The 12,279-nt window shown below is 42.1% G+C and overlaps 1 protein-coding gene across 1 annotated transcript in view; it reads right to left on the reverse strand.

Annotated features, from left to right (window-relative positions):
* Positions 1-1,808, reverse strand: part of BMP2K (BMP2 inducible kinase) — a 46,619-nt gene extending 44,811 nt beyond the window's left edge. The window contains exon 1 of the mRNA XM_057429892.1: positions 1,431-1,808. Coding sequence (XP_057285875.1) covers positions 1,431-1,587 — 157 coding nt within the window. The 5' untranslated portion in view covers positions 1,588-1,808. The remainder of the gene's footprint in view (positions 1-1,430) is intronic.
* Between the last annotated feature and the right edge of the window lie 10,471 nt (positions 1,809-12,279).

Genomic DNA, 12,279 nt, shown 5'->3' on the forward strand with positions numbered 1-12,279 from the left:
CGCTCAACTGAACCAAGCACTGCATTTTTTTCTCCTTTCCACTACATACATTGTTTCTGTGTTACCTCCTCCATTTGATCAGGAGCCTATTTCCATAATTTCACAAGTCTATATCCTGCGACCAGCTCTGCAGAGAAATGACCCTCTGTCAGATCACAACGACTCTGAAGAAGCTGTCAGCAAAGACTACTCATCTTTTAGGCAAGCAGGTAAGCAGCTGGCTAAGCCCTGACCTCATTTCTGCAAGCCAAAGACAAAATACAGCAATCTAAATATTAAGTACCAATTCAGAATTCTACTAAAACATTTTCCAGATAGCAAGGACAATTTAAGTAGTACCCATATGTTTCCATTTTAAACAGTAATAGTATTTGCATGCACTTGTTAAAACCGGATCTTAAATTTTTGTTGAGGAATGTGCCTAAGCAATGAAAGTTTACAAGTACATTTATGGATAAACTACTCTAAGCAATGCACAGACATAAAACAGGTAAAAATAAGCTATTTTACCCACAACATCCAAAGCTGTGTGTTGTAGTGCTGCAGAATCCATCCACTACGAAGTATGCAGGACTACGCTGTGCTCAGTGACCTAGGAAGTGAGTTATACTTTATACGTTACAACATGGGCTGCCATCGACTAGGAGAGATATCAAGGGTGGAATGCTTCCCACCCCCCCCCCCCCCCCCCCCCGAGTAAAACTCAAACATGGCTGTTTTGATGACGGCCCACGCCAGCGCCTATTAAAGTCACCCAACTAACAAATTCCAGCGAGCTACACGACTATCTGAATTCATACAACTTTTTCTGAAGACCCAATGGAGGTCCAAGGACATGAAGCGCAAGCTATCGAAAAGAATTATCAGTCAGGCACCCTGCAACAAGGGGGAGGGAGGCCAGCAATACTCGACAGCAGAAGTTGCGAGCACTACAACTTCACTCTTGACCCTTGCCAGAAACCTACTGCACTCCTACAAGGAAGACCATGAGGTTTGTTTTCTGCTTGTTTGTTCTGGCTTTTTAGTTTGGCTTTTTTTTTTGTTTTTGTCTCCTCAGATTAGCTGCAAACCCCTACTACAGAATTACTGTTCCCCACCGGAGGCACCAGTGACCTCAGCTGCTTCATCCGACGCAGGGAACGACCGGCCCGCTCCCCGGACATCTCCGACCGGTTGACTCGCCACAGTACGCCGGGACACTCCCCTCTAAGACACCAAGGAGCCCCAGGCACCAGCCGAAACAAGAAAGAACCACCAAAGCACCCCTAACCGGCTTACAGTGGGTAAGCGGCTCTTCAGGAAGGGGAGCGGGGCCGCGGCCCCCGCGTAGCCCCACAGCCGAGCTCGGCCCGCACAGTTCCCTTTCTCGTCCCGGGGACACCGCGCACGGCCCCAGACCTCCCCTCACCCCCTTCCCCTCCCCCCACTACCTTCCGCCAGCAGCTCCTCTGGAGTGACCTGGTAGCGCCCGACAGCCAACACCTTGCCTAAGGTGACGCCGCTCGCCCCGCCGCCGCCTCCGCCGGAGCCCACACCCGCTGTCCCGCCGCTCCCCTCGGGCTTGGGCATCCGAGAAAACTTCTTCATGGCGAGGGAGGCCCGCCGGGCCCGCGGGACGGGCGCGGGGCAGGCGAGGAAGAAGCCGCTCGGGCGGAAGGGAGGCGGCGCGCCTGAAGCGAGAGGCGGCCGGTGCCCAAAGGAGGCCGGGGTGGGGGCTGCCCCTCTTCACATGCCGGCCGCGGCCCCCGCCCAGTTTCTCCTCACCAGCTCCCTCCGCCCGCTCCCGCAGCGGCCGCACGAGCAGGAGGAGGAGGAAGAAAAAGAAGAGGAGGAGGAGAAGAAGAAAGGAGGAGAAGGAGGCAGCGGGAGGAAGGGGGCGGGCACAGCCCCGCCACAGCCCCGGGACACGGGGAGGAGCGCAGCGCCGGCCGGAGCCGCCTTGCCAGGGAGAGGCGCCAAAGCGCATGTGCGGCAGCAGCTGCCCTAACACCATACGGATGCACACACACACACACACACACACACACACACACACACACACACACACACACACACACACACACGCGCACACACACACGCACACGCACACGCACACACACACGCACACGCACACGCACACGCACACGCACACACACACACAGAGACTCGCACACACACACATACACACCGCCGGCCGGAAGTGAGGTTGTTGGCGCTGGGCGAGCACGTGGAGCGGGAGCCAAGGATTAGGGGGGAGGGCGGGCGGTGACAGTTGAATGGAGTGCGCGCTCGTGCTCTCACCGCCGCCTCCCGCTTCCCACTTCCTGCGCGCACCCTCAGGGCGCTGAGGGGGGCAGTTAAATGGCCGGGAGCTGCTGACCGCGAGGTATGTGTTTAGCGTGGCTATGATAAGGTGATACTTGTCGCAGTTCACTAGGCACAACGGTTGGGAAACACCCTAAGCTTCAAACCAGTTATCTCAAATGTCCACATTCAGACCAAAACCAGATTTCTAATTGTCTGAAAATGTCAGTGACATCCAGGCTTTTGTACTTAAACAGTGATTCTTGTCATCCAAAACCAGGGATTAGAGTCATTGAAAAAGTGGCTTTGTGCCAAGCCTGTTCTCCTTGAGTAGTCTCCCCATGCACATACATGTGAGGTACTCACACATTTTTTGTCTCCATTTCCAAATTATACAATAAACCCAAAATTTACATGGGATCTCTTGTCATTCTTTTGTATGAAAGAATGAAGTTGCATTTTTTGCATTTAAAGTGGGAATTTAACAGCACACAGCCTTTCACACTGAATACCTAGGTTTTCAATGGGTACCAGTTGCAGCCATCGATTAAGTAAAACTTCTGGAGAATTCAGAAGCTTAAATCTTTTGGATAACATTTCAATAACTGAATCAGGTTTGACTTAATCATGTTGCTTTTGGTCAGTAACAAAATGACAGTATTGCTCTAATGAAGTGACAACTTGTCGTACATTGAGAGCACGATACAGTTATTCACATCAGGAGTCCCGTTTCTGTAGTCATTGCCATCCTTTCAGTAAGAGATCAACTTTCCAGAAGAACAGAGACTCCAGTTCACAGTTTTCCTTAGAAGAGAATGGTATTTTGACTGCAGATGAAAGGAGCAAAGTGCTGTGAGAGAAATGGCATGATCAGCAGCATTTCATTAATGAGAGCATTCTTACAGTGAGATGTGCTTACACTCCTCACGTAGATGCTTTTAATTAGGCCTCTGAGAAGAATGCAGCTAGGTTGAAAGCATGTAAGTTTAGTACCAGTGAGTAACAAAATCAGAAAAAATAATGCATTTTCTAAAAGTCACTGCAACTTTTAGGGTAGGATTGACTTTTAGGTCAACAGGATAATTTTTATTTGTTCTGGGGATTCCTATCCCCACTCATGTGTTTTTGTGCTTTTTAAAGTAAGTAAGAGGTTGAATTATTGCTGGAGTTATTTGTAGGCCAGACAGCATAAGCAGTCTTGTTATACTGGGTTTAATGGTACTATCTCTGTCTTGACATACTAGGGGATGTCGAGGTCAACTACTAGGCATCACTGGCAAACAAGTATATCAGTACTGCACACCTAGTTGTGGCGATGAACATGTAGATGGCTGCAGAACTCGCTGGTCTCTCATAAGTAATTTCAACGAGCCACACTGGGGTGACCTTAAAATGTTCCACAGCCCATTGAATCACAAACTTGACATCCAAATAGTCTTTTTCTGTAAGACTCCAGCATGTTTGAGGAGGTTTCCTGTAAAGGATTTCCTTTTATTAAGTACAGGTGAATGAAGAGACAGATTTTGACAGATCACTTAAAAAATATGGGCCCAGTCTTCCAAGCAGGTAAATGAGTGATAATTTTGAGTATGTGAACGGGCCCACTGACTTTGATTTGATTCTGCACCTGAGCAGAGCAACATTTTGGCATTTCTAGAACTTGTATTAATTTCCAGGAAGGAAATGTTGTGAGATTTCTTGCCCTCAGGGTATGAAACCCAAAATAAACTCTTCTCTCCCTTGCTGAAATGAAACCTCCTGTTTGGTTCAGGCAGAGCAGGGATGCTTCAGTCTTCTGCATCTGGAATGTGTGCAGTGAAACCTATTCAATGTAGCACATGCTTGGCAGTGTGACACACAGATCAGAAGGGTCTTTGCATTACTTAAAAAAACCCTAAACAAAGCAGAAAAAAAGCTGTAAAAACTTGACAGTACCCACAAATGCAGTTGCTTTCTGGTTGGTGTGAAACAATAGATGGTCAGAAATAAAATCCAGCGACAAAAAAACAGAAAATCAAAAGTATGAATCCTGAAGTGAGGAGAGATCAACTACAGAGGCGGAGAAGATGGTGTTGGGACAGGGAGAGCCATAGCTTGGGTCAGATAATGTATTTGTAACTTTATTCAGAGTGCTGGAAATCTAGATCCCCTTCCTGACTCGACTGCCAGAGCCTCAACCTTTCTGCCTCATCTCAGTAGACAAAAAAAGTTCCCATCTATAAAACAGGATAAGGCAACTTTAAGTCTGCTGCTTCATCTCCATATATAAAATTAGTTATTTTAGTAGTATTTTTTTACTCCATTGTAAAATCCTCTGAGGATTTATGGAGGAAAGCTCTAGGTAAGAACATTACTTGAAAATAAAACATCAGATATTTCACATGTGCTTGGAGTTTGAAACGTGATGATTAATCTTCTTTAAAACTGCTGAATAGATCAAATGCCTTTACCTTGATTACTGTTTCTTAAGCATTTCTTTCCTTATATCTCTCTCTACTCACAAATCTTTCCTGTGTACAATACATAAATTGGTTTTAAATCAGTCCCATGGGACTAAAACAGCTTCCTGCAAAAACGTTTTATATCCCCTACAGAAAATAGTTATTAAGGCAAGATAGAAGTAGAAAACTTTCTTTGTGTGAGTGCTGTTTTGGAAATGTCTCTTGCTTTTTCTGAACAAACTCTTTTTATTACCCAAGTAATGAATGTTAGAAAAGAAAGAAATCTGATTTTCTAGAAATATGTTGGTTACACATGAAAACTTTTTTTTTTCTTTTTTTTTTATTTGTAACATATACTTTCAAGTGTTCAGTGAGTAGTGCAGCAAAATTTTGTTCTCCTTCAGGTATGTGAGGGTTATTTTCTATCATGTAATCATTCAGTCAGTGTGAATAAAGCACTACCAGAGAGAAGGTTTTCCCAATGAGCAGTTTTCGTTCTTTTTCCCCCACTCTTACTGTCTCATTGTTGCATGCTTGTTTTCCGAGCCTTGAGAAACATCATTTTACACAGAGAAGTAGCATACAATCTTCCTGTCTTAGCAAATGCCATATCTTAGTTTCATGCAGCTGACCCTGATGCAGTCTGTTTTAGACACAGTTACTAAGACCAGATAAAATGTTTATGATGAACTAAAAGCTAAGAAAACCCCAGGAGACGACTGGTTTTGATTTGCTTTTGCTTTTTTCTAGCATCAAATCATATCCCAGCTCCGCATCTCAGAGGCAGTAGTAGCAGTGAAAGGCTTTTTTTGTTTGCTTAATTATGTATACAAAATAACAGAAAGATTTTGATAGGTTCTGAAAAATGTTGGCATGGAAAGTATGTTGACTGGGGGGGGGGGGGAAGCCCACAAAAAAAGTAAGGAAGAAGACTGAAATCACTTGATGCAGAGGGATAGCACAAATGAGCTAGAAATCAAGTGCATTCTCTGTCATCTCCTCCGGTTTGGAATATCTGAGCAGAGGCAAAGGCTTTGCATTGACCTTGCGAACAGAGACAGATTTTAATTCCTTTCCGTTGCTGTCAGCTATTCTAATCGGGACAGAAACAAAGGGAGCTGTGGAAAACAACTAAGTAACAGATTTCTGACATTCAAATGGAAACAAACTGCGGAGCATGCTGGTGAAAATATTTAAGGTACAAATAGCTGACATCAGCTGTGATGACACAGAGCGCAGTGCTCATTGATACTGAGGTCAAGAGTGTTTTGTTGCAACATGAGATTCAGCCATTTGTGCTACAGCCAGCACTGGGACCAAAGAAAGTACAAATTGCTAGTTGGTGTGACAACCCTCAGCTGGTTCAAAACTGAAATGGCAAGTGGGGAAAACATAAGGGCTGATGCGTGTGTAAGAGTACTAGCTAGAAATCCTGGAGGAAAAAAATAGGAAAGAGGTTATTACAAGCTCAGAATTGTTTGCATCCTGACCTGGTAAATTGCTTCATGTTACTAATAGTCTGTTTCCCTTCTGGAAAACAGTTTCCTATGTTCGTCCTGATGACAAGGACTTTTCCTCTGTTTGATAGGGCAGCATACTGCTGCTTCTTTGTAAGAGTGTATTGATCTGTATTTGACCTCTTGAAGTCAAACTCTTCTGCCTTCTCCCTTCCAGGTGCCTAGTTATTCCCAGCTCACCAGCAGTCTGTTTTAATCCGTTCTCTCTTACAAACAAAACCTAGTTTTACCCTTGCTTTAACAATTAACTTTTGCAGTCCTAAAGATGTCTAAGAGGTTTCTCTATAGAAATGAAGTGGGCGCTGTGCAGCCTTATGAAGGAAGGCCACCATTCTAACTTATTTAATGAGGAAGTTTCAGAAAGTTATTTTCTTCTTGAAAGAGTTATGCATGTGACCAAAACATGTGGCCTTTCTAAGCAATCTTTAAACCTCGTTCCACAGTTTATAAAGGAACTGCTGATAGTCCACAGAGGTCTGAATGTGGCACAACTTTCCCATGCGTGAAAGCTACACTTTGTTACAAGAAAACTAAAATGCGCAGATTCCAACACTAGTACTACTCTCCTGCTACTGCAGCTGCTCTTGAGGTAAAAAGAAGGCTAAAAGGCAAAGGTCAAGCACAAACATCAGGTCTGAGTGGTACCTTAATTTCAGCACCATACAAATTGGAAGATAGCGTCCTTTATTTAAGTCCCTTTGAGATGTAAATACATGATTTTATAGCAAAAAGCCCAATCCAAGCATCACCAAAACCCCCCAGAAGCATTGGTATGCCCAGAATTACTTGTAGCAGTAAAATGTAGTAAAAAAGCCACAGCCATTGAGGTTCAAGAAATCATTTTATTTCACATCTTTTTACCCTATTTGCAGAGATAGGTTTTACTGTTACAGTTGTTCTATAAAATGAGCAGTGGACTTTTTTTCCCTGTGTATTTTTTGGTCTTAGAGAACTACAACGATATCTTTGGTCATCAGTCCTATGCTAAAAATACTTACTTCTTTATATAGTTTTATAAGCTCAAAGGGAGAGAAAAAATCTTTGGAACTGAGTGCCTAGGAAGAAAGAATGTCTTTTGGATCACGACTGAGCAGCCTTTGTGGTGGTGCAAATTAAAACATCAAAATGGTGCAACAGCAATGGCTGCAGATGCCATTGCTGGCTGGCTCGTATCTGTAAAAGCCCACTTCTAAATACTTTTATCTTAATTATAGATTGTTTAATTTTGCAAACAGGTTATTTCCACTTACAAGCTCTTAGCTGAATGTATGTTCCAAGGACTGTGGAGGTGTGAACTCCAGTTCTAGTTTTGTTTGGTTAGAAAAACCATTAAGACTTTTGGATGTTGTTTAGCCAAAAGCATTTGTATCCAGGCTAAGGAAAAGGAAGAATTTCATCTGCTGCTATTGTGGTTGAAGTTACATGCCACAACAGAAGTAGTGGGAAAAATGGAGAAAAGAGAATTGCAGCAAGTTTATGCCAGATCTAAGTAGATACAGAAATACTGTAATAATCGTTTATAATTTTGCAACACTTTCCTGAAATAGGCTGTCCATTGTTCCACTGTGCAAAAAGACAGTGACAGAGCTATTGCATATTCTAATGACTGTTATCTCATGCTCTGCAGCCCCAGTGCATACTAAATAGGATAGATAAGTCTTTGGCACAAGATGGGCATAACTTTCTATTCTAGAAAGCAGAGAAGGTTATTAGGGGAAGAAATATGTTGGATCTGGTTTTGATTAGTATGGTGAAAGTAGCTATAAATGTAGAAGAGTGAAATGTATTGGGTGAAAGCAGTCACAAAACAATTTCACTGTGTAAGGAAAGTAGTAGTGGCAAAGCACAGGTGAGGGACTTCAGAAAACTTCATTAAGTATCATAATACTTACACCTGGGGATAAAGGAGTGCAGGACACCTGATGACTTCTGAAAGTCAGACTTAACAGCAACATTTTCTGATGCAGTGAAAAGATGGACAGTTTAGGAAGGAAACGATATACAACTTTAAGATGGAAACATTAAGACAAGTTATTTAACATAATTAGTTCAAAGAAATGCAGCAAATATAAGGAGTTTAGAAAATACATCCTCTGAAGAAGGGTTAAACAAGTCTTATGCCTCTGGAGAAGGGGAGAAAAGAATAAGTTCATTTTCTGCTATGCAAAGGTTGTAAATTACAAGAAGATGATAGATGTTTCTCAATATTTACTACTAGGAATACAGAATAATTTGTCTTAATTTATAGGAGAGAACATTTAAACTAGACAGTGAAAACCTTTGCTATAATTAGGGTAAGGAAGCAATAGAAGAAAACTAATTAAACGCAGTCCCCTAACAAAAAGGTTGTAGAAGCTTTAAACTTCTCAACATTTCATTTGAGTGTTTTTAAAAGGGTAAATAGACATGTATCAGTTCAGAAAAGACCAAAGCTGAGTTGTAGATACACATGACGTTCCCTAGTGCATGGTGATGGAGCAAAGTAGATTCTTCTCAACTCTATGCATTCAGGACAAAGAAACACTAATTCAATCCAGTTTAATGTGACATGTAACAAAGATGTCACAGAACTTAACAACCAGTGGTTCCAGCCTGCTATGTGCTGGCTGCTTTCATTTACTCTTGTGTTCCTCTGTGCTTGGTTGAACAGGGCCTTTAAACTGCTGCCATGTTGACTTGACTAAGGAAATTGTTCCATTTTTTATTGAAAAGTCAGTAAAGTAGTATAGGTTAGTTTTCATAACACATGAAAATCAGCTTGAACAGCAGAAGGAGGAACAACTCATGAAGCAGACATACCAACATTGGCCCATAAATAAAGTTTTGTGATGGGATATGTTTGGAAAGAGGGACTGTGAGCTAAACCCAGCAAAAGCATAAAGTGTTTTTCAAGTTCACTTTTTAACCTGGCTAGGAAGTTGAAAAATGGTTGAAACAATCTGACAAGCTTTCAGGACATGCATTCTTTTCAGAGCATGTGTTGACTTTCCAATGCCAATAAAATCGTGTAACCTGTAAAAAAAAATAAAAAATCCTTTCTGCATTTTTACCCTGTATTTTTTTTTCTCAGCTCACTATTGCAATAACAATTTCTCTGCAGGATCTTGCCCTATCACTTCCCTCCAGCCTTTTATTAGCCTCTAGGAAATGCCTACACTAGTCATAATTAAATGCCTACAGCTAGTCATTATCAGCTGGAGGTTCACCACATAATAGCAACGCTTTTAATCTTTACAAATGGTAATGAATTAAGACTTTGCAGTGTCCTTGAGAGGAGATGAGTAAAGCAATCCAAGGAGCTGTGACAAAACCTAGGCACTGGCCGTGTAAACACTGTTACTGCTGACAAAGCAGAAAGAAACAAAAAGTCGTAAGTGCTTTAGACTGCAGCTACCAGAGCCTGGCTCTCTAGCAGTAAATGATTCATCTTTCATGAGCAATTCCTGCTCACCTGTAGACCGTCAAACTGACCAGGCACAGGTTTAGCACTTAAATTCTACACGTTTGTTTGCTGCCTCATCTCTAGTTCATTTTGTCCATAGTCACAGGGCTATGAACTTCTGACCATTTGTCAAAACACAGAATGAGAGAAGATGCCAACTAGCCCCGGGATTAGTCATGAATATCATCTGTAATTTTATGCTCCAGCTAGGACATAAAGGGAATGCTTCATCCTCCACACTGAGTTTAGTAATCCCAGTGGCACAAGTAGCTTCCATTGGGCTGCAACTCTTCTCACCAGCATGACTGGAGAGCTGGTGCATAGGAAAATAGAGCTGATTCAGTGTCAGCTGTTCTCCCACACATGCCCCAGCGGAGAAGCATTGGCACAGAGAGGCAAATAGGAGGTAAAGGATCAAGGGTTGGCACAGCTGTTTATTCTGTGGGAGCAAGGGGAAACTTAACTTCTGCTTGGTCTTTCATTTTGGTTTTCGGAATAGTCCAGTTGTGCACTGCACCAAGACCAGGTTTGACAGGAGCACCCAGCAATGATAAGAATGCAACACCGGTATTTGCCACTGCCTGTAGTGATGGGATTCTAGGGGCTGACATTCACTCCAGTGTAGCACCACTGGTTTAGATGTGAGCTTAATTAAATCACTTCATTGTGCTCACTGCTGAAGCAGTTTCTAAACTGATTGAATTAAATCAATCAAGTCAACGTCTTTATTCAAACTCTTGCTCCAGTGCTTCATCTGTGATCAAAGAGGTCATTTCCGCTTTCCCCTGTGAGCAGTGGGTATACCCAGAGAGTAGCATGGCATTGCTGTTTAGTTGTTGCTATCCTGCCCTGTATCAAACTCTCATGTCTAGAAACTAAATCAGCAAAGTGCCACATCCAAATCAAAGGCAGCTATGTCCACAGCTGATACCTGTCAGCATCACTGTAAGAAACCCCAGGAAAAGAGTGTGTGAAGAAAGTCAGTAAAATTTGGACTGGGCAATGTTGATAAGTCTAGGACGCTGGTATGGGTATACACAATAATGGATAATATAAGAATATTTATTTAGCACACTCTGTATTTGTATTCGAAAGCTAAGATAGGCAATTACACTCAAACACAGATGGTTTAAGCTGCGTCTGGAAAAAGGTATAAATATACAACAACAGAGATAGATACATAAATACACAGAAAAATAATATTATGTATGTATAAGAATACTGGGCTAACCTGTAGAACTCTTTGCCAGTAAGGTTATAGAGATTAAGAGCTTAGGTATATGCAAAGGAGACATCTATTTTTATAATAAGAAGAGGCATAATTACCTCAAGCATCTTGGTAAATTATTCAGTTGCTAACCAGCACTATTAACTTTGGTGCTTCATTCCAGGTGGTGGGAAAAGTGTCTTCATTATTTCCATATATATTGTTTACTTTCTCCTTTTCAGCATCTGCTGTGGTTTGCTTTCAAAGTCTAGATGAATCAGTGTCAGTTACTAAATTAGACTTCATACACAATATATTCTAATATTGTTGTATAAATATTTTAATTTACCTAAATAGCTTATCTGCCTGCATAACTCTGTGTGCTGGAATTGTTAAACACTAATGAGAAGTAAACATTTTTCCAAAAAATGACCCATTTACTTAAAAGCAAAACCTGTTGGGGGGGATTTGTCTTCTATTCTTCTATTGAGGGAAATAGTGTTACTGTTCTCTTAGATTTCTACATTATCTATTGCTTGAGAAATGAGAAAAAAAAAAAAAGCCACAGTTGTGCTCCATTTAGTTTGGATTCATTGATTCATTAAGTGTCATTTCCAAAAGCATTTTCAAGCCCCACTGTCCCTATGAAGCCAGGTACTTTGCAGTTAATAACTCTGAGTTACCTGGAAATAAAAAACATGGGGTGTGACAGAGCAAAGCAGAACCTTCCCAAGTATCTTCCCGCTTTTCTCTGTCACCAAGAAGTGCATACTGACAGCCGCATCTATGCTTAAATATCTGTGATGAGATAGCATCCCAAAAGAAGGCAATGGCAGCCTTGCACATGACCAGAGGTGGGCTTACTTGCAATGTAGGCTGCAAGAAGCTTATGTTTACAGTGCCTGTTAATGCTGCCTTGCTGGTCTAGGTGCACCAAACAGCTTGAGAAACTGCTCTGGTCTCTAAGCAGTCAGAAGCTGTGAAAAATTTAGTAGTTCTAGCTCATGAGGGAGATGTTGCTAAAGTGCAAAGGACGGTTGAGCACATTTTCCGTGTTGTGCCTTTGATACCTCCTTTATAAAAATGGACAACTGTCCAGAGCCAAGATACAAACAACTTTTCAGCTGAAACTGTGGTTCTCTGCTAACGTGGTTCAGCTGTAGTGGTCTTTTTGCATGGAACACATGCAACCACATGGCTTGTAGGGGAAGTCAACAGTAAAGGGAATCGATATTGTTACAATTACCTTCACTTCTTCAATTACTTGTTTGCACAAGGAGTAACACTAGGCACTCAGATGTGACATTTGGTGCATTGCATTGCAAAAATTCCTTTTTTCTCATTTATAGTAAGCAGTGAATATCTTATTCCTTGGATAAGGTATGGAAA

The sequence above is a fragment of the Pezoporus wallicus genome, unplaced genomic scaffold (assembly GCF_028554395.1).
Source record: "Pezoporus wallicus isolate ANWC-B61680 ecotype Strahan unplaced genomic scaffold, APGP_CSIRO_Pwel_v1 contig_5696, whole genome shotgun sequence".
In the NCBI taxonomy this organism is placed as follows: Eukaryota; Metazoa; Chordata; class Aves; order Psittaciformes; family Psittacidae; genus Pezoporus; species Pezoporus wallicus.